Below are 23877 nucleotides of genomic sequence, written 5' to 3' on the forward strand. Positions count from 1 at the left end.
CATAAATGTTTCTTATGAGGTGCTGATTAAGTGTTGCTACTTTGTTGCCATTTACTGTTCAAGATGGCCACCAGGATTTTTTATAAAATTACAGGACCAATATTAAACCAAATTTGGCCTCACTCATTATTAGGGTATCTGTTATGATTTTAATCTATTTTTACATGATTTCCAAAACCAAAGTAGAATCAGGTGAGCGACACAGGCTCTTGAGAGCCTCTAGTTGGAGTATATACTTGCATAAGAGGTGCATTGCATTTCCGGATAACTCCTCCTACAGTGAACCATAATCCTATGTGCTCCCATGCTTAACTTTGTGTATCTTAAAATAACACTTTGCATCTGCAGGGCATCATTTGTGTCTCCCAGACATGATAATATCTCAAAGAAAGTCCTACATTGACTTAATTATAATACAGTAACTTCAGTGTTGAGTGCGGGGGAATCACATTGTCTAGTTTTACTTTTTGTTTATTTTCTTGTTAAAGTTATTGTTCTGTTTTTCTGATAAAGTTTCTCTTTTAAGATAAGTAACAGGTCAGTAACTATATATTTGGTCTATAGATTCATTGTAAGAGAGGCATATCTATCTGTCATCTGTCCTTCACTGCATGTTCATGGTTCATTGATTAAAGCTCAGTTTTTATGATTAGCTCATCATTTTAGTAACTATAGTATTGTCCACTCTTGCTTTACAATACAACATACTCTTAACCGTTTGCCTTTCTGAAAGAATGAAGAACTTTTTAAGTTGCATAGAGCAGATCACATTGAGGTTTGACACATTGATTAAAGGCTCATATTATGCAATGGGGCAGTGAAACCACAAAAAATGAGGCAATAAAAGTACCTCTGGGGGACTTAGATAAAAAGAAGGATCAATTCTTTCCTCCTGGTTATTTAATTCTATAGAGTTAGCATGGAACTTAGCATGTTCCATGAACTTATATATTTTTTTAAAATATTTTCACTTTGCATTTTGTAGATTGTGATGCTTTAGATGCAATATGTACAGAGACATTCTCTACAGTGTCAGTCACATGGCAGCCATTTACAGATCAGGAGTCTGGCATAGCTGGGTATGTAATATGTTCTGTAAACCATTTATCGACCTAATCTCTATAACAACTGTCTAAAGTGAATACCTAATCTCTATTGGACAATTTTTATCAAGTGCAATATTTTTTTTCCTGCTTTAATTTTATGCCCCACCTAGGGGCATTATGTTTTTCGGTCTGTGCATCCGTTCGTTCGTCCGTCTGTCTTGCTTTAGGTTAAAGTTTTTGGTCAAGGTAGTTTTTGATGAAGTTGAAGTCCAATCAACTTGAAACTTAGTACACATGTTCCCTATGATATGATCTTTCTAATTTTAATGCCAAATTAGAGTTTTTGAAAACATAAGCATAGACAACTTGAAACTCAGTACACACGTTCCCTATGATATGGTCTTTCTAATTTTAATGCCAAATTAGAGTTTTGACCCCAATTTCACGGTCCACTGAACATAGAAAATGATAGTGCGAGTGGGGCATCCGTGTACTATGGACACCTTCTTGTTTCCACATATGTTGTGATGCTTTAATTGTTTGGAACTTTTTATTCTACACCTGCTCCATGGGAGGGGTATACTGGTTAACTTCTTTCTGTCTATATGAACATCAGTCTGTCTGTTTGTCCCATTAAATTGTTAATGCATTTTTCGCAGGAAAACAAATTAGAGCTTTTTTAAATTTGGAATCTTGCTTCAAGTGAGAATGCTTTTAAAGTATGAAGCTTTTTCACCTTCATAGTTCATTAAATTCTTGTTTATGAAATACTTTCTTACACAGAAATTTTCATGGTATTTTTCTGAGGCACTACAGATCTGAGCTTCCTAAAATTTGGTATAGAGTTTCATGTGAACAATCTATACTGTATGAGGGGTTTAAACATTCATTGCTTATCAAATTCCTGTTTACAAAATACCTTTTTATAGTTTCAGAGTAACTGAAATCATTCTCAAAATTTTAACGTGATTATATGCTTGGTCTATATCCATCTTTACTTTGATAAGATTTTGCAGAAGCTGATTTTCTGGTATGTATTTTAATAATAAATGTCTTATTGAAAAAACAGTTCTAAATTTGATATATAGTCAATACCAAATCTTTGTAATATTTGAATTGTAAATATGTTCTGCTAAATTTCCACATTTCCAATGATTTTGACCTGTAGAATGTATCATCTGTATTTAGGTACGAGATGGCTGTAGGAATAACACCAGGTGGCGCACAGATTCAAGCTTTTACTGCTGTACCTACTGGAGCTTTGTATCATACCATTGGGGGACTAAGTATGTCTGGTAACACAATTGTAAGTACTTCTTTGAGTCCTAACTCATTATATGCGCTATTTATTCTGTATGATTCATTATTTCATTTGTTATCCATTTTTGCACCAGATGTTGACAGCTATTTTGACCCAATATATGTGTAAAGTTATAGTATTTTTGTTAAGGGGGAAAATATGAATTATTCTTAAAAATCGATAAAAACTATTTATATTTACACAGAGGAAATGTTCTGATGGAAACACACTATACAAATATATATATATATATATGTTATGATTCAGCTTTCGTTTTCAATAAACCTCTGTTTTTGTGAATATTTTAAGTGTGTATACTTGACAGCAACACAACACAACACAAAAACTAATAAAAAAATCAACATATGGTCTTCAACTTTTGTCCATGCCATATGTCAAACTGTAAATTGCCCTGTGTCTAGACCAATTGTGAATAGATTTAGCTGAGACTACGAATAATCTGCTATTTATTTTTTAAAGGACAGAAAACACTGAAAAATTCAGTTCCTGTCTTTGGACAATCACATTATGATGTGGCAGGATTAAACTACCTTTATTATAACTCAAAACCCACCTTTTAATATCAATCACTTCATGATATTGGTCGTACATGACAATAAAAAACATGTGTACAAGTAGAACAGTACTAAATAGTTCTGTATTGAAGAAATCTCCAAGTAACTAATGCAAGATCTAAGTATTTAACCTGCTATTATGCTCCCATCTACTGATTGCAAGATCTAACTACTTAACCTGCTATTATGCTCTCATTTACTGAATACAAGCTCTAAGTACTTAACCTGCTATTATGCTCTCATTTACTTAATACAAGGTCCTGCTATATCATTAAAGTGACACTTTTTCATTGATTTCAGATCTATGTTTCCATAAAAGGTATCAATGGAGCTGGACTGTCAAGTATAGCATCATCCAATGGTGTTTACTTGTCATATGTAAGCCAAGGATTGTCTCCCCTTGAATCTATTGGTGTCATGGATACACTCGAGGAAGGTTCAGCAGTTGATGTGTAAGTAAAAATGGTTTATTAAAGACATATATAACAATTTTTTATGCCCCCGTTGCAGCAGAGGGGGCATTAAGTGTTACCCTTGTCCGTCTGTATGTCCTTACGTACATCCCGAAATTAGTTTCTGTTTTTTAACTTTAGTTTGCCTCAACCTAATGTTATGAAACTTATACAAAATGCTTATTACCACAAAACACAGATCAAGTTTGAATTTGGATGGCATCATTTTTACTGTTCTAGAGTTATGCCCTTTACAAATGGAAAAATTACTGAATATTTCGTTTTCGTACTGTAACTAAAGTTTGCCTCAACCAAATGTTATGAAACTTATACACAATGCTTATTACCACAAAACTCAGATAAAGTTCGACTTTGGGTGGTGTCACTTTTACAGTTCTCTAATAATGTCCCTTTATAACGTTAAATGCAAGTGGGGGAATCATCTGTGTCCCATGAACACATTCTCCATTTATTTTTATTAAGACATTACCTGACACTATATTAAGTTTTTTCTGAAATCATGGTTTCACTGTTTTCCTTGATTCAAGAGTTTTTTTCTGCATAATTTAACCCAAACTTATACCTGAGACACCAATGACGAAAGCAGGTCCAGTAACCACTCTACTCCACCTGTCGGTCCGTCCAAAAGTCTTTGATAGAAAACTTTCATCAAACTTTTCTTCGCTTCTATGGAAGGGAATGATTTTATGTTTGGTCTTGAGCTTGATTTAATATGTTCTACCTCGCTATGCTCGTCTGAACATAAATTATTTCTGATTCTATGTAAAGAAACAAAAAAGACTTATATGACAGGAGATACACACCAAACAGTTTTAATTTGTAGAAACAAAACATTGTTTTCAAAATAAATCAAACGAAAAAGTCCATGCATCATACATCATATTGTATATCTCACTGTTCATACTAATATCTACAAAAAGAAAATACACAGAATTAGTAATTATACAATGCATAATATTACAATCTTAATGTAATAAAGTTGTCTAACAAGTTTGGTGCGTGAAATCTTGATGAAATGAAAAGGGCGCGTAAAGTAGTATATAAAGCCTGAAAATCGATTTACTCAGTATTGCACAACAGAAAAAGTAAGAAATCTTAAAACGAAAAGAAATACAATAATGTTGAGTTGTAGCTGTGAGCAATTTTTACATCAGCTGTGCAGCCACCTCCTGTTTGTCAAACTTTTGCCTTTATGGAAGGGAATGATCGAGTTATGCTTCAGTATACGTGTTACCTCAATCAATTGCAGACATAATGAACTAAACAATTATTATGTTAAGCAATTATAATTTGAAATAATAAAAATAGACTGTTATTAGAATTATATTTTGTATTTTGCAGTCAACTACAAGACAGTACAAACACCTACAGAGCCAAGTGGGATGTGTCAGGAGATCCTTGTCCAGCTGTCAATTATAAGTGGAAAGTTCAGCGATTGGATGGCTTGGTAGTAGCTGATTGGAAAGATATGGATTGTAATTGTTATTTGGAAAAAATGGTGTTGATGAGAGATCTTTTCATAGTTTTTGTTGATTTTTTCTCAACAATCATTAGAATTAGAGCTTGACATACTGTATAGATGTCTGTCTATTAATGAAGACTGTATTTTACCCTCTAGATGTGTTTTGGTTATATATTTTGTTGGTTTGATATATTCACCTGATCTCCTTTCATTCATATATAAGACAGTTTAATCTTAGTTCAAGGACACTAGGGGCTCCATTCTTTATAAATTGTAAATAAGATTCAGTAATGAGTTTTAAACAGACTGCAACCAACAACTTAATTTACCTCACTTTGCTCTTATTGATAAATGATGGATGGTATGTTATTTCAGCAATAAAAGACAAAATGTAAAACAATTCAAATGAAAAAATATATAAAAACAATACAGTGTTCTCCCCAGGATTTTTGGATAGCACCAGGGTAACGCATGTGGACAGCTTAGTGAAATGATTCATATAATCAGTTGTGTCGCGTCGCGTTGCGTCACTTAGCTATATTTCTAGTTACTGCAGTATGTCTCTTGTTTTGTGTTAACACTGTGGTACTGTGTTATGTAGACATTGAGTCAGAAAATTATTGGTAAAGAAGTAAATCAATAAACAGTTTGTATACTTTAATATTTTTTTTAAATAAATAAAACATGATTGATTACAAAATATTCATCTAAATTTAAAGTAATCAAATCTTTTATAAAATCCATGATCAATAAAAATAAAATATCATTCAAAGGAGACTAAAAATGTTCAATTTAAAAAAAACTTTATAGTTTCTAGAAAGAAAGTTGTTGTATGTGAAAGGATTCTTGTCATAAGGAGATATAAAATAACAAGAACAAATATTGATTTATTGTTTGAACCAGTTTCTATCTTAATTTAAAAAAAAAAGAAATTTTTTATAAATTTAAAAACATTTTGCCATAGATTTCATGTAAATATTAACCTTTCTTGTCTTTGGTGATAATCAAACATTGATACAGACTTAATACTGCACTGAAATCTAAATCTTTATTTGTCATGATCCATTTAGAAAGAATTCCTGAATCTATAAATTTATCTTAGGTCTATAATATTCAATGTCAACAACAAAGTCTCCCTATTTTTCCCGCCTAAATGACAGGAAGTAGATATAAATAGATTTAACATGTGCTTATGGATAAAATTTGCAAGATTACTTCTGTTATTCATTTATTGTGGATATAGATATCCAGTTTGAAGGTACAGTCATACATTTTATTTATTAAATAGAATAGATTGCAATTAATTGTAAATAAACTTTAATATTTTACGTGAACTAACTGGGTCATGTGATATGTACATATGTCCGTCCCCTTCACAGATACTATAGTTTGAAACCTGATATCATGCACTAATTAAAGAAAATTTTGGCCATGGTTTAATCAGACATATTATACTATACTAATGAGCCAACTTTATCATCTACAAAAAATGTACAGGCGTGTGTGCAACTATCGGGTCACACTGTTTGTGTACAAAGTATTTGCAGACTTGTCACAGGTCAGCGCTTGGGTTGTGAGTGAAGCCATAAAATAGTTATAAGTGATCATAAAGTTATGAACTCCTAATTAAAACACAAAAGAATAATGTAACAAGTGTTAATTACATCGATTAAATCCAATCAACAAGGTTAACCTCATAAGGTAAATCATTCACGTGGTGTCAACAATCTGGGCAAACTGGTTTGAACTGGTCAAATTTCACCTGGAATTTTATACCGCACAGAAAAGATTTAACAAATCGCTTAAAACTTTACCGATTTACGATTTTTTTTACTGAAAATTTTAGCACCACGGTAAAATATTATACATCGTGGTAAGACCGATACCACCACGGTAAAAAATTATACATCGCGGTCCTTTAAGGGCCTGGGGAGAACACTGCAATAAAGGTAAAACAATGATGGGTGGTATGTAGATAAGTAGTCTAAGGTTGGGCACCAGCTTACATATTTAACCCCGCCACATTCTGTATGTGCCTGTCCCAAGTCAGGAGCCTGTAATTCAGTGGTTTGTTGTTATTTGTTTTGGGTTCATTATTTTGTACATAAATCAGGCCGTTAGTTTTATTGTTTGAATAGTTTTACATTTGTCATTTCGGGGCCTTTTATAGCTGACTATGAGGTATGGGCTTTGCTCATTGTTGAAGGCCGTACGGTTAGTTATAGTTGTTAATTTATGTGTAAATTGGTCTCTTGTGGAGAGTTGTCTCATTGGCAATCACTCTACATCTTCTTATTTTTATATTATAAGGTGGTAATTACCCGCCCTCCCACTTAATTAGGAGAGTACGCTTCATCACAAGACTTGCTTAAGGTGGTTCAAAAGGGACAGTGCATTGAAAATTGTTGAAAATTATGCAGTGCCTATCTGAATAAAAATTTCATTTTTGCATTCAACTTTTTAAGTCACATCATATGTCTCATATACCATCTTAACAGTTTGTTTATTGTTCAGTAAATATTTATGCAAAGGATTGTAAATTTAGCTTTATATTTTCAGTATTAACAGAAGGAATGGTTGATGGTCTATCCTTACTCAATGGAGAGTTATATTACTCGCTGGTCAAGGTCACAACAGCTATTGGATACTCTTACATCCTGAGGTCAGATGGAGTGACCATACAACAGAATGCTTTACTTCCTGGTCGAGTGTTTGATGGAGATATGACCGGATATGATTTGAACGTCCTGTCGTCCCAGTCTATTGTGTTTGCTAACTGGGACGGGTTTGGTTTACCTAGTGACACTATAGCACAAGTAGACATCTTAACTGGTAAGTATTGGGAAATCTTGTTAAAATAACGGTTTAAATTTTTTTCAAATTTAATCTTGAAATTGATGTCTTTTTTATATGCCTGTTTATGGGACGTATTATGGTATACTATTGTCCGTCTGTCGTCAACATGTTGCACAATAACTCAAAAATGCTTTAACACATTTAATGAAACTTTGGTGAATTGTTTATATCTGTTGACATAAGCTCTATTTGGATTTTTATAAATTTTAGATTTTACGTTTCCGAGAAATTGGATTTTATTCATAAAAAAGGGGGGATTTTCCTGTTTTCAGACAATGAATCAAAAATGGTTTGAGCAGTTTTCATTGAACTTTGGTGACTGGTTTATATCTATTAAAATAAGCTCCCTTAAGTTTTTCAAAAATTTCTGATTTGACATTAAGGAGTTATGGAGCTTTATTTGTTGAAAAAGCGACGGGTGTATCATGCCCTCATGGCGCAGCTCTTTATAAAAGTTTTAAATTCAGTTGTTCATAGTTTACATTGCAGTGAAACATGAGGAAAAGGAACAAACACTGTTCATGTTTAAAAGGTTTGAACTCGGACATAAAGAAGAAATCATAGATACTATAATTAACTGTATTTTTATCAGAATATTCTTATTCACATGAATTTAGGAGTTCAGATTATATCAATTCGTATTTGCATTATTTGCAGGAAAAGCAGGCATTCAAATAAATCAAGCAGATCTTGAAGCACAGCCGTTAGACCAGAAAATTGTGAAATATGAGGTTGCCTTAGGAACAGACAGAAGGTTTGCCAAGACAAGAGATGACACAGTTCCATTTACTGATGTAGGACTCAATAAGTCTGTTATATTTTTTGACCTTAACTTGACCCCTGGAGCCGGAAGATATTATTTTTCAGTGAGAGCCTACAGTTCCTCTTACTCCATGGTAGAAGTGTCGTCAAATGGATTCTATGTTGGATTTGATGGAGGTGTAACAGGTAATGAAACCTAATGATCCTCCTCATGGGGTTTTTGATTATGTGATTACTTGGCTGTTTTTATAGTGATTATTTGATTACCAGACCAAATATTTCATGATTATTTGATAATTTTGGACTGTATTTTTGATTGTTTGATTATCTTGTTTAAAAAAATAATTAATGATTATGTGATTATTTTGGGGAAAAATTTGTGATTATGTGATTACTTGGACACCCCAATGAGGGGCCTCCCTAATTATTCTTTTGTCTCTTCACAATACAAACTCTGACTAGTTTCTCTTTTCTAATGCTTTGTGATTGTATCATTGCATTTGATTGGCAGATATTCTACATACACATTATTCACAATCTAATATGCCTGATATATAATGGTGTTCCAAGAAACAGTCATCATATTAAATTAATGATGATGAAGATGGATGCCTGTTTAACGTACAGCAGCAAATTAAATGCATATTCAGGATGAGAACATGTAATGTTATATGAATATTAACCCTGCTTTGTACAAGATTGACACACTAAGCTGAATTTTTAATATGGTACCGCAAGAAGACACGTCACTAACTGACCTTGTTGTGACTCTGAGCTGACCAGTCTTTTCTCTTACTCCTTAATGCAGTGTGGAGAAGCAGCAAATACCAAATTTAAAGTCTTTGGTTTGAACTGGCCATTATTCGAACTCACAACCTCCAACAACCTCCAACACTTGAGGCAAACATGCTATCACAAGCATCCATTAAGTAAAATGAGTTATACTCAAAATAATTAAATACTGTGATATCATCAGATAAATCCATTTTGTCATTTGATGGTTCTGTTTTTATCCTTCGTTTTCTTTCCTTTTATTAGCTGGAACAATAAACATGGAATTGATCCTGAGCGTTGGGACTTATGTAGATGTACAATTCAGTGGATTTGAATCTAAAATAGAAATTTTGATGTATTATGTGGCAATGTCGAACAATACAGACGCCAAAGGAACTAGCTGCACTCATTATGTAAGTCAAGTTCTATCTTACTTTGTCTATTACTGTTGATTCATTTTTTTTCGTGAGTACCAATTTTCGTGGATTAAGAAAAGCTTACATGTTCTTGGATATAGAAATTCATGGATTTGCCAAAGTCTGCATACAAGCATATAGTAAATGTGTCATTCATTGAACATTTAATTTCGTGGTTCACCAGTACCCACAAAATCCACTAAAATTGGTATCCAACGAATATTAATGAATCCACAGTATGTGGCTATGTCCAACTATACAGACACCATGGGAACTAGCTGCACTTATGTAAGTCAAAAACTATCTTACTCTGTCTATGGCTCTATCTACAGACACCATGGGAACTAGCTGCACTTATTATGTAAGTCAAAAACTGTCTTACTCTGTCTATGGCTCTATCTACAGATGCCACGGGAACTAGCTGCACTTATTATGTAAGTCAAAAACTATCTTACTCTGTCTATGGCTCTATCTACAGACACCATGGGAACTAGCTGCACTTATTATGTAAGTCAAAAACTGTCTTACTCTGTCTATGGCTCTATCTACAGATGCCACGGGAACTAGCTGCACTTCTTATGTAAGTCAAAAACTATCTTACTCTGTCTATGGCTCTATCTACAGATGCCATGGGAACTAGCTGCACTTATTATGTAAGTCAAAAACTATCTTACTCTGTCTATGGCTGTATCTACAGATGCCACGGGAACTAGTTGCACTTATTATGTAAGTCAAAAACTATCTTACTCTGTCTATGGCTCTATCTACAGATGCCACAACTAGCTGCACACATTATAGATATAAGAAGATGTGGTATGAGTGCCAATGAGACAACTCTCCATCCAAGTCAAAATTTATAAAAGTAAACCATTATAGGTCAAAGTACGGTCTTCAACATGGAGCGTTGGCTTATGTAAGTCAAAATCTATCTTACTCTGTCTGGCCACAGACCACAATTAATTCCCCCTATTAGTTCTTTATAACGTTTTGTCGCATTAAAAAAAATTTACCAGTTTTTTTTGTCAAATCTTTTGTGTGTGTACTGTACGCTACAAGTCCAAAAATATATCCAAGTTTTAGAAAAATTGAACCCTTAAATCTTTCAAATTTAGCCAATACACATCCATACCCCTATGGACAAATCAAGAGATGTTCCGAAAACTGTAAAGTCAAGAGATGTTCCGAAAACTGTAAATTACCTTTTTGCACCTGGCCTAATCACTCTTTCCATATCAAAATCAGTTAGAATAAAACATCCAAAAATTTCATTTCCACCTTATAAAAACTAAGAAATGTATGAGAAAAGGAAAGAAAAAAATAAAGAAAAAATACACTTTAAGTAAAGGGAACTATATTCGTGGACAACGAAAAGCGGGATCATTAATTGTGGTCTGGAGCCTATTAGGGGTCAAAAACTTGACCAATTCCAATAAAACTTGGCATGATTTAAGCTTTGTGTATTATGAGACAGTTTACTCAGTTTCAAAGCCATATGATATCAATTATAGAAAATGTGGCCTTTTTTATATCTGAACTTTGGTTGCTGAATTGTGACGTTGAAATAGAACAATTTCAACTATCAAAGTTTGGCTTCAAAAACAAACAAAAAACAAAAATGTGCACTTTTTAATGTCTCTATGTATAAGATATTATCTATTTATAGTAATAGATAGCATACTGAATGTATCAGACTTATAAAAATTGGCAAACAGTTAATTTTATATGAGCCTGTGCTAAAAAGTAGAGGTTCTCAAATGAAGCGAGGCCTTATATGAAATGTAATATTTTCCACTTACAACAATTTTCTGAAGTTGTTAAGTTAAAAAAAAACCTTTTACATATCATAAATGTACTTTTCAAGGAAATATAAGTTTCAAATAGCATAACACATGAGGATGACATGGTCTTAAGCAATGTCAAGCTTAAAAAACCAAGTTGTCGATTTAGCCCGTTTCCCATATTTCCATATTAAAAAGCATATAAATGATATGGGAGATAGAAATATGCTACTTTTTGATCAAATCCTTGCTTAGATAAGATGAAACATGAAGCCTGGGTGTAACAAGACTGTTGCTTTCAACTATATATGTAGATAGTATGGTCTGATGCAAAGTTTATTCACTTTACTGTTTAAAACCTGCATGAAACTTCAGCCTCAAAAGGCCAATATTTTAACCACTAGCTATCTAACAGAAGAAATTAAAGGTAGTATGTGAAACAGACAAGGTAAAACAACCAGTAATAAGTGCTTTTGATACAGGTTCAGTGAAATCTGTTTAAAGGAATTCAACTTTTATGTGCATAGAACCTAACATTGCACTTGCTTCGTACAGACTGTTAGACTTTGACCATTAAAACAGCACATTTTGCACACTTTTTATGGTTTTATCTACTTTTCTTTCTGTTCAGAGTTCCTAATTGAGTAAAACATCTAAATTAAATACCACAAAGACAAATAGAAAATCATAAAAATCTGTCAGAGAGAAAGTAAGCATGCTACTTTTGTAAAAATATTGAAACAAGTGAAAAAGCTACATTTTGGGCATACTAGCTGAAAAGTGATTTTTTTACAAAATTTCTATCAAATAAAGGTGGAAATCATTTATTCTCATGTAGTTTGACAAATTTAATTCATATAGATCATTCAGAGAAGTTGTCAAAGTACAAATTCAAAATTTGCTGAAATGCACCTCTTAGGCCACAGACCACAATTAATTCCCCCTATTAGTTCTTTATAAATTTTTGTCGCATTAAAAAAAATTTACCTGTTTTTTTTGTCAAATCTTTTGTGTGTGTACTGTACAGTATAAGTCCAAAAATATATCCAAGTTTCAGAAAAATTGAACCCTTACATCTTTCAAATTTAGCCAATACACATCCATACCCCTATGGACAAGTCAAGAGATGTTCCGAAAACTGTAAATATTACCTTTTTGCACCTGGCCTAATCACTCTTTCCATATAAAAATCAGTTAAAATAAAACATCCAAAAATTTATTTCAGCTCTCTTCTTTCATTTCCACCTAATAAAAACTAAGAAATGTATGAGAAAAGGAAAGAAAAAAAATAAAGAAAAAATACACTTTAATTAAAGGGAACTATATTCGTGGACAACAAAAAGCGGGATCATTAATTGTGGTCTGGAGCCGTCTATGGCTCTATCTACAGTTGCCATAGAAACTAAGGGTTCTCATATGCAATTATAATGTTATTTCCCAATATCTATTATCTATATTTGTACTTATATCATTTGTGTCCACAAAAAAATACTAAATATTCATATTGAGGATAAAAATCTGTTAAAAAAACCTCATTGTGATTTCTCTTATAAAATTAAACTGCAGTTTTATTTAATAGAATTTTCAGTTTTGAATGATCGATGTAGCCATGTTTCTGTGTATTTACTCTATGATTTTCCTTAGGTTGATGGAGGAGATACAACTAATGAAGAAAAGATGAAGATGTTTACAGAATATAATCTGACCAACATCAAAACTGACACCTACATTAAAATGGAAAACTTAAACCTTACTGCAGGAAAGACATATTATGTCTTTGTTATGGGTAAGCATACAGAAGTAATGCAATTGCTTATACTATAGTTTTCACTTCTGTAAATATAGACAATGCAATTTTTCAATGGAACTCCTTTTATGGCTTAAACTGAGCCTCTTTTACTATGAAGTTTTGTAAAAAAAAATATATCCTAGAATGGAAAGTTCATATGCACTACTATTTTTTTCAAAGGTAAAAAAATTAGTGCTGTGTGGCATATTTTCAACATTTATATGCCCTGAACTACTAAGAGTTTAAAGTTATACTAAAATTCTGTACTACCCCTCCTTTCACTTTGGGTATTCCGCAGAATTAGGGCTGTGTGGCATATTTTCAACATTTATATGCCCTTAACTACTAAGAGTTTAAGCTTATACTAAAATTCTGTACTAGACCCCCCCCCTCACTTTGGGTCTTCCACAGAATTCAATTTGGCTGCTATCCATGTGTAATTATACTGGTAAAATTCCCAAGTTGTGTCTCTATGAGATGAAACATAGATTTCATATCTGGGAATCAGTAGGTTTACAAATCAAAATATCTATAAATATTAAATGTCTCCCAAAAGAGGCTAGGTTTGTGAAACAGCTGTATTTACAAGGTGCAACCTATAAGGAGAAAAAAAAGAGTATTTTTTGTAAAATCAAGGTTTTTGTCGAGCCTTCGACTTTAGTCGAAAAAGCGAGACATAGCGATCCTACATTCCGTCGGCGTCGCAGGCGTCCACGAATATTCACTCTGTGGTTAAAGTTTTTGAAATTTTAATAACTTTCTTAAACTATCCTGGATTTCTACCAAACTTGGACAGAAGCTTGTTTATGATCATAAGATAGTATCCAGAAGTAAATTTTGTAAAAATAAAATTCCATTTTTTCCGTATTTTACTTTTAAATGGACTTAGATTTTCTGCCAGGAAACAACATATTCACTCTGTGGTTAAAGTTTTTAAAATTTTAATAACTTTCTTATACTATTTTGGATTTGAACCAAACTTGGACAGAAGCTTGTTTATGATCAAATGCTAGTATCTAGAAGAAAGTTTTGTTTTCTTCCAGTTAACATTACATTCAGTCTGCAGTTAAAGTTTTTAAACATTTATTAGATTCATAAACTCTCCTGGATTTTTACCAAACTTTGACAGAAGCTTCTTACAATCAGAAGATAGTATCAAGAGGAATATTTTTATTGATTTACTACCTCATTTTTGTTGAGCCTGCGATTAACAGAAAAGTAGGCGAGACACTGGGTTCCGCGGAACCCTTACGAATTTTTACATTACCATTGGTGTCGCATATTTATTACTATAAGGAGAAAAAAGAGCATTTTTTGTAAAATCAATATTTTTTTACCCTTACTTTGTTGATGAAAAGTTAAAAAAATATTTCCTGAATTATATTTGGTAGTAATGTTGATAAAAAGTTTAAAAAAATATTTCCTCAATTATATTTGGTAGTAAGCTTAAGCGACAGACCCTAAATTGAAAATAAACAAAAATTAAGCCAGATCACAATATTTATTTTTGTTCTAAAATTTACAGGTGTAGACCGGTCTGGAGAATGTAACATGACCTACCATGAATTCACAATAGACAACAGTCCTCCATTGATTGGTAGAATGAAGACTGGTCCTTATTTTGATATGGTAAGTATTTACCTGAGCCTTACTTTGATATAGTAAGTATTTACTTGGGCCTTACTTTGATATAGTAAGTATTTACCTGGGCCTTACTTTGATATAGTAAGTATTTACCTGGGCCTTACTTTGATATAGTAAGTATTTACCTGGTCCTTGCTTTGATATGGTAAGTATTTACCTTAGCCTTACTTTGATATAGTAAGTATTTACCTGGGCCTTACTTTGATATGGTAAGTATTTACCTGGTCCTTACTTTGATATGGTAAGTATTTACCTGGGCCTTACTTTGATATGGTAAGTATTGACCTGGTCCTTGCTTTGATATGGTAAGTATTTACCTGGGCCTTACTTTGATATGGTAAGTATTGACCTGGTCCTTGCTTTGATATGGTAAGTATTTACCTGGGCCTTACTTTGATATGGTAAGTATTGACCTGGTCCTTGCTTTGATATGGTAAGTATTTACCTTCCTTTTGATGATGAATATAAATGAGGGAGATTTGGGTATTAAAAATGAATGTGATAGCAACTTATTGACAATGAATAACATTTGGTCCAGTAACTGTTCTATCACTTGTCATAAATTCATGAAATAAGAAAGTCCTTTATCATATTTTCAAACATAAAGGAGGCTTCAAGATACATTTTAGATTTGCATGCAAAGATTGTGTTCAACCAATAACCACAATGTTTATTAAAGAATTGTGAATCTTTTAACTGAAGCTATCAAATACAATTCGCATTTTTTTCCAGCCTATTAGCTACACCTCTGACAGTTCATCATTATATGTATACTGGGAGAACTACACAGACACAGAGTCTCACATTAAATCGTACCAAGTGTCATTGTGGAGGAATAGTTCATGTAACATTGGATCCACACAGGAAGTGGAAGTGGATTGGATCAGTTTAGACAGTAATTTTACAGACTATACATTTGTTGACCTGGCATTACAGGTAAATATATACTGAACGACAAGAGAAACACAGCAACATTATTAATTTCTATTTAAAAGATCAATTGAGAAATAATTAAAAGTAAGGATAGAGCAGATGTTTGACAAAATGTATTATGTCCAGGGATGCTCTGTAAATTTGAAAATTTGCAAAAAAAAAATCAAATGAGGTATATACCCAAAATAGATTTTTATGCCCCCGCCGTAGCGGAGGGGGCATTAAGTTTTACCCTTGTCTGTCTGTACGTAGGTACGTCCCAAAATTGGTTTCTGTTCTCTAACTTTAGTTTGCCTTAACCAAATGTTATGAAACTAATACACAATGCTTATTACCAAAAAACACAGATCAAGTTTGAATTTTGGTGGCGCACTTTTACCTTTCTAGAGTTATACCCCTTTACAAATGGAAAAATTGCTAAATTATTTGTTTCCCTTCTCTAACTTTAGTTTGCCTCAACCAAATGTTATGAAACTTATACACAATGCTTATTACCACAAAACTCAGATCAAGTTTGAATTTTGGTGGTGTCACTTTTACCGTTCTAGTTTTTTTTTATTTTCAGATAATGGGAGCTTTTGGAATGTTTGAAAAGAAAAATTAAAAAAAAATGTCTAGCATCATTAATTTTGTAAACAACACACACTGAAAAATGTTAAGCCTCAAATTTTGATTTTTTTACATTTTGTGTGTTGATCTGTGCTATGTTTGAATAGAATTAAAACACTCAAGTAAAAGGAAATGTGCATTAAATGAAGACACTCATCTGTATTATCTCTTTGCTTTAGAATGACATGCCATACAGAGTAAAGCTACGAGTAACAAACAAAGCAGGACATTTCGTTGAAGACCAGTCTAATCCTGTCTTTTATGATGGTAGTGAACCAACCGCTGGCAGAGTCGTAGCTGGACTGGATTATAAAAATGATCAAGTCTGGTTTAGCTCATCATTACATGTGTCTGGTAAGTTGTAGCTGGACTGGATTATAGAAATGATCAAGTCTGGTTTAGCTCATCATTGTATGTGTCTGGTAAGTCATAGCTGTTTAGCTCATCATTGCATGTGTCTGGTAAGTTGCGACATTTTATTGCAAGATGCAGTTATAAGAATTAGAAATAGTAAATACTAGTTTTAGAGCTATAAACAGTTGAAAGAGTTTAAATTTTAGACGGAAATGAAGTCTTTGGATTTCTCATATGAAATTAATTGGTGAAATGGCATGAATAGGATGTATAATATAGAAAAGAAAAGAAAAGACAAAGGGGTTCTAGCATGGGCAAATAATTATGATACATTGTCAATGAAAAAACAAAGGTAAAATATTACAGAATATAGTTTACAAGAAAAGCTTGATTTAGTAAACAGTTAACATCAAACTTGTGGTTTGATTTTAACCATAGATTTGAATTACCTCACTTTTAATTATAAGTTTTTTTTTTAAACTAGAGCAAACAAAAGAAAAAATAGAGAATTTTATAATTACATCTCATACACATATTGAAATAACATGGTTGTCTTGTACAATAAGTTTTTAATGATAGTCCTAATTTTTTTAGGTATTTTCTTGCACATGGCCTCTCCTACAGTTGTCACATGTCCTAGTAATCCAGTCTCATTGGTCAGTGGTACAAACTGGAGAACAGTGGTGCAGACTGGCATGGATGATCCTAGTGGGGAGAAGTGGAACTTGGAATACAGGGCTCAAAATGTGGGAAACCATACAAAAGAGGATGAGATCTGGATAAAACTTGCTAGGGATGTCAAAAAGGAGCAGTTATTTACTGGAGGATATTATAGACCAGCTGATTTCAATGAAGGTGGCGAATATCAGGTAAGATTTTTTATTAAATTTTGCTTTGATCTATTTGTGTGATCATGTTTTATCTCGCGCTACTTGAACGATATGGGTTTTTCTTGGTCAGTAAAGAGAGAAAATGTTTTATGTCATAAATCTATGTCACTAATGTTAACTTGGAAAATAGGAATTCCAGGAAGTCACCTTTCGATGAGATTGTTGCAGAGATACTCCCTCTCTTGTAAAGAACCATTGATATTCTGTAAATAGTACTGAGAAAAAGTTTATTAAACATAATTAAAGGCCTGCTTATTTCAGTGGAGGTTGTGAATATAACTTTCGTTCTTTGTCGGTTTTTCCTTGTCGATCTCACAGCAGGTATATGATAACATCAGAAAAAGGGGCAGTGTTGGGATCTACACAACATCGTATGCGTGAAAATTTTAACTGATGTGTAATGTCACATTACTGTTTTCATCAGGGTGAGGCAGGTTGAAATAGGACAAAGTGTGGACAAAGATTTTAAGTGGAAATCTAATGAATCATTCCATATTCTTCATTCTCATGTATGAAATACCAGGCAAATGCAGAGAACATTTCTAAGTTAGGGGACATCTATTGGATATTCTGGGGGGAGGGGGGGCAGGAGGATTTTTTGCAGATTGACGATTCATTTTCATCTGTTGCTACACATGCTTATTTTTTGCTGTGTGAAACTTTATTTCCTTATGTTTTCTAGGTATCCATCCAAGCAGCCAGTGGTGATGGCCAGGCTGTTACAGAAGTTATGTTATGGGAGGGACCAGTAGATGGTATAGCTACCTACAATCATTACAGGGAATCAGACTGGACACAGGAAGTCTGCAGCTGTTGTTTTATCACTCCTATATCAGAGGTATGACATAATGTCTTATGACAACTGTATTTTACATTTCTCAGTGGATTAGCAAAAAACCATGTTAATTGGAAAAAAAAGTGATGAAAAATTAGATTTTAATAATCCTTTTTTTTTCTAATAAAACAATATCTTAGACTTATGAGTGGTATAATAATGTAACAAAAAGATACAACTCTGTAAAAAAAAAGGTCTGATATTCAATGCTTTATTATGGTTCTTGATGTCTATAATTAAGTTTATTACTATGTGGGAAGGATGGAATGATATACATAAGAATAATGGCATGATTATACAATTTAGAGCAGCCACAATGGTGTTGTCAGTTAAAGATACAGGGATCTAATTAACACATAGAATGCATAGATAATGACATGATTTTTGTTTTTGTTGTAGAACTGCACTGCATGTAATTGTACCAAATATTTATCTGATAAGTTTGGTAATGACAATGTGACAGCGCCACCTACTGTGTCTACCACTTCCATGATAATGACAACAACACAACCATATGAAATAGTTCAGACTGTACATACCAACATAGAAGTCAACGTATACAATATCACAAACACAGTCAACACAACTGTTACTGTACAGGAACCAGTAGATACCAGTACATCACCTGCTCGTCCATCATGTGGTATACAGATTGTTGCAGGTCAGTACCAGCCTATACTGTTACATTGTGTTGAGAAATTGTCTGATAAATTCAGGGATAAAAATTGTATGAGGATGTCTATTTAATTTTAAAACACTACACAGTTAATATGTTAGAGTGATCCTTATTTTTGGTTTTACTATTTGTTTCAGGTACAAGTCCATATTTAGTGTCCTGGTGTAGATTGTATAATGATTCTTTGACTCCTCTTTCCACTGATGATGACCTAGATTTTGACCCGTCAGCTGGTTTCCATGACTACAAAATGGTAGTTGATTATGAGAAATATGACCAGATTGAGGTAAGACAATTTTTTCTAGTCATTGATAAAAATGTTTGCCATATTATGGCATTAATACGATATTTTCCTATTTCCTTCATGTAGAACTGAGTTTTAAATCATGTTTCAACTGATTTTTATGCCCCACCTACGATAGTAGATGGGCATTATGTTTTTCGGTCTGTGCGTCTGTTTGTTCGTCCATCAGTCCTGCTTCAGGTTAAAAATTTTGGTCAAGTTAGTTTTTGATATAGTTGAAGTCCAATCAACTTGAAACTTAGTACACATGTTCCCTATGATATGCTCTTTCTAATTTTAATGTCAAATTAGAGTTTTTACCCCAATTTTACGGTCCACTGAACATAGAAAATGATAGTGCGAGTGGGGCATCCGTGTACTATGGACACATTCTTGTTTCAGAAATTTTTACATGGATGTTTATCCTAAAATCAATATATGAGCTGTGTCAGATAGAAATTGACCTTATGCAAATTTAAATCAATACATCTGTTAACCTATTTTTGGTTGATGAAATCTCTATCCACAGTCTGTAACTGTTTGAAAATTGAATTGATATAAAACCCTACGAAATAGATCAAAATTCATCTTATTTCGTATTTGAATATTTCAAAATCAATCAAATTCTTATAAATGTACATGTATACGTGCACTTGCATAAGGTTGATAACTATCAGAGGTATCTCATATATTATTATTATTGATTCTGTATGTCAAAGAATTTTTCAAGTCAGTGTGAAATAGAATAATAATTTTATTTAAAATAGGGAAAATGATCATAGGCTTTGGAACCAAAGTTTGTTGTTATTTGATGCCTAGATAATCTATTTGAATTGTCGGTGTTTCATCCTTTGCTTTTGCCACATGAAAAAGCAAACCCCAACATAGACTATTGAATCATTCCTCACTTAGATTATTGTAAGCCTTGTCATATTTATATCAGACATAATAAATTTTCATATGCCTATTGAAGAAAAACATATTTTTTTTATTTAGGGGCCAGCTGAGGCCCACCTCCGGGTGCGGGATTTTCTCGCTGCGTTGAAGACCCATTGGTGGCCTTCGGCTGTTATCTGCTCTTTGGTCGGGTTGTTATCTCTTTGACATATTCCCCATTTCCATTCTCAATTTAATGGTATACCTCTGTCTGTTAATTTGTTTGTCTGTCTGATATAAAAACAAGGAGATACGATTGTCAATAAGACAACTATCCACCAGAGACTAAACAAGTGTGCAGAAGGATCTTACGTTATCCTTTTGACCACATGATTAGTTAAAACAGTACTTTAATGCAAAATTCATAGTACAATTTTACATAATACATTGAACTTTCTTAACAACCCTAAGAATTGCCATATGATAAGTCTATAAAGGTAAATATTTAGGATATTTGGTGAGAATTAGCTTTTGCTTTACCTCATATGGAAAATTCTGATTGAAAAATAGGCACACTTAAAATGTATATATATATATAGTTAAAATTTACTCTATGTGACAAAATAAAGATTGATATAAATTGGACAAATATAATTTTTTTTCTTCAGAAAACTTGGTGTTTAAAGGTATATGTAGATGGATCTATGTTCAGTAAGATATGTGGTATCCCTGAATTCAGTACTGACACCAAACTATTATTTCATGTCTTCAATAAGAACAATTATGTGCCACCAATCACAGATTTGTTTGATGTGTTCTCCATTAAAGCCAGCTTCAGAAATGTGATAATGCCTCCATCTTCTAATTCTATGTGTAGATATGGGGGACCATTTTATGGAGGTGTAATACCCATTGACAGATATGAAGCTGGTATTGGGTGAGTTTATCTCTTCAAGTATATGTCATACTAAAAATACTGATTTAGAAATTACATTTTATGTTAAAAATAGAGAATAGTAACAGATGTATTTTGACTGTTTTGTCCCTTTGTTGTTATGATACTCTAAAGCACTTCCTGTTTAGGGATTCCCAAATTTTGGCCTCAACTCTTAACTTATGATGGTTATTCTACAGGGGTGTGTTTTGAACACTGAAATTGTATGGCATGTTTATATTGTAAACATTCAACTGCAAACCAAGTTGTATGCCAGTGATTGTCTTAGAATGATTTTGATGTTAAAAGTGTTCCAAAAGGTCATTTTGAAAAAAGTTGATTGATTGACTGTTGCTTCCTAAACATCCAGTAGCAAATATTCCATGCCAATGCAGGAGAAGAACAAATTAACATTCAATATATTAGTTATATTTGGTTTTAAAAAGTTATGCTATACATCAGTTGAGATAGACAGGATATATTTACATAAAGACAACAACTTAAAAACACCAAAAATTCAAAAAGATATATAGAGTTAAACAAATGTTCTTTTAATGAAAAACTATGCATACCATAAGTCAATCTCAAAATTGTCTCTAGTCCTGAAACATTGTGACGAAAATTTACAGTTTAAAAATAAGGAGATGTGGTATGATTGCCAATGAGACAACAAATTAATATCCACCAAAGTTCAAATGGAGTGGCCTTCAACATTGAGAAAAACCCATATCGTATAGTCCACTATTAAAAGCCCCAACATGAAAAATATGAAACAATTCAACTGAGAAAACTAACGACATAATTTATAACAAAACAATTTACAAAAACAAATATGACAGACATGATCTATTCAAAGACAACCATTGAACTTAAGTCTCCTGACTTGGAACTGGCACATAAAGAATGTGGCTGGTTTAAACATGTTTGAAGGCACCACTCCTTCCCCATACCTAGGAAAGTGGTATAACAGTCCATAAAAACAAACTATAAAAAACAGTTGATTTTCTTTCCAAAATTGTGGTATATTACTTTGGATTGAATCTTTAACTTCTAGCACAAGAAGCCATCATTCAACCATGAGATTTTAAGGAGTATTTAATGAAATAGGTATCAAAATTAACCATATGTCTATTTCAGAACTGATGAGTTAATGACTGATGTAGTACCTTATCAGGAAGTACTGGACCCCTGTATACCATGCTATAGCCCCTGTGCTCCATACACTTGTCAAACCACATGTAATCCAACAGAACAGAAACTGTTAAACTTCACATTGACAGATCTCAGCCTGCCTGCTAAGAGAGAAGAGAATACCACAGGACAGCCGGTTAACACGTCTATTTCTTACTTTTTAACAGGTATTTTTATATATCTAGACTTTTTAACACATACTGGCATTTTCCTGGAGGTATGCATTTTTTTTTTATTTTCAAGCTCTAAACTTACAGTTAACTACATTTTGTTGTTTTATTACGTACATTTGTATGTAGTAAATAAGCTTAATTTGTAACAGGAAAATGGACAATATATATCTTGAAAATTTATTTACACTATTCTCTTGCCATCTGCAATAATTTTAAAAGACTCAAGCATAGAAAAGGAATAAAAAGATTTTTTTTATTATTAGAAGATATCAGTATTATATTAGAAGATTTGATTGTCGCAAACTGAGCTTTAGCTAAGCCAGTAAAAAGATATGTGTAACGATCAAATCAAAACTGATGTACACAAATCTTAAAATACAATACTGTTATCTCCATTCTATGCAACTGAAAGAAAAGGCTGCTAAATCAGGCATTTTAAAATCCACTCAACAACATCTGCACTAGTGCCAACAGTTTGAAACCACCAATGGTTGAATTAATGCCCTAGAATTTTTGGCATAATCTGATTAAAATGAACCTTACAAACAATGTTACATAAAAATGATACTATGGGACTACAAACACTGCATTCTATATTTCTAAGAGCCTATTTTCTTGTGTTTCTAGTAAAAGCGGTCTTAAGTTCAGGAAGTTCAGCTGAAGCATCCTCATCTGTGTTTTACATTGATTATACCTTACCATGGTTTGATCTTGAACAGATGACCCCAATGTATATCGACATCAATCAAGGGGAACTAACTCCTGTCAGCTTCCAGTCATCAAACAGTACAATCAAAGCATTTTGGAGATGTGTTGATGAAGAAAGTCAAATTGTGGTGAGTGCAGATTGCTTAGCCCTTTTACAGGCTGTAACAATTTTTTTCTTTACTTACTTTTGAAGTTGAAGCTATTTCATTCTTCTGTTTAAAATTTTATGATTAGGTAAGAAACATTTTCAAACTATGTTAACTCCCTTTGTCTGGACTAATTTTGCACAGATCATCTATTTTAATTACTTTTCTTACAAATCCCACAAGACATATCTTCATAGTTTTTTCTTAGCAATTAACATGTTAAAACATTTTTAGGTGAAAAATGTGAGTGTTTTATTTCTTATTTTTCTTATTGAAGAAATAGCATGTCAATACATTCCAGAATTCAAAATGTCGGCTTCCCTTAGGTACAGACAGGTAGATAGAGGATTTAAAGCTTGTTGTCATCCAATCAGATGTTAGTCTGTGTACTTTA

The 23877-nt window shown here is 32.8% G+C and overlaps 1 protein-coding gene across 1 annotated transcript in view; it reads left to right on the forward strand.

Moving 5' to 3' along the window:
* LOC127720544 (uncharacterized) overlaps window positions 1-23877 on the forward strand; it is a 170438-nt gene that overhangs the window by 116127 nt on the left and 30434 nt on the right. The window contains exons 98-115 of the mRNA XM_052227137.1: window positions 986-1079; window positions 2235-2352; window positions 3222-3373; window positions 4736-4869; window positions 7416-7688; window positions 8370-8660; window positions 9513-9661; window positions 13087-13228; window positions 14757-14860; window positions 15608-15811; window positions 16597-16771; window positions 17366-17640; window positions 18344-18499; window positions 18896-19157; window positions 19310-19458; window positions 21000-21268; window positions 22403-22623; window positions 23257-23465. Of these exons, the coding sequence (XP_052083097.1) occupies window positions 986-1079; window positions 2235-2352; window positions 3222-3373; window positions 4736-4869; window positions 7416-7688; window positions 8370-8660; window positions 9513-9661; window positions 13087-13228; window positions 14757-14860; window positions 15608-15811; window positions 16597-16771; window positions 17366-17640; window positions 18344-18499; window positions 18896-19157; window positions 19310-19458; window positions 21000-21268; window positions 22403-22623; window positions 23257-23465 (3377 nt within the window). The remainder of the gene's footprint in view (window positions 1-985; window positions 1080-2234; window positions 2353-3221; window positions 3374-4735; window positions 4870-7415; window positions 7689-8369; window positions 8661-9512; window positions 9662-13086; window positions 13229-14756; window positions 14861-15607; window positions 15812-16596; window positions 16772-17365; window positions 17641-18343; window positions 18500-18895; window positions 19158-19309; window positions 19459-20999; window positions 21269-22402; window positions 22624-23256; window positions 23466-23877) is intronic.

This window comes from Mytilus californianus, unplaced genomic scaffold (assembly GCF_021869535.1).
Source record: "Mytilus californianus isolate M0D057914Y unplaced genomic scaffold, xbMytCali1.0.p SCAF_11, whole genome shotgun sequence".
In the NCBI taxonomy this organism is placed as follows: domain Eukaryota; kingdom Metazoa; phylum Mollusca; class Bivalvia; order Mytilida; family Mytilidae; genus Mytilus; species Mytilus californianus.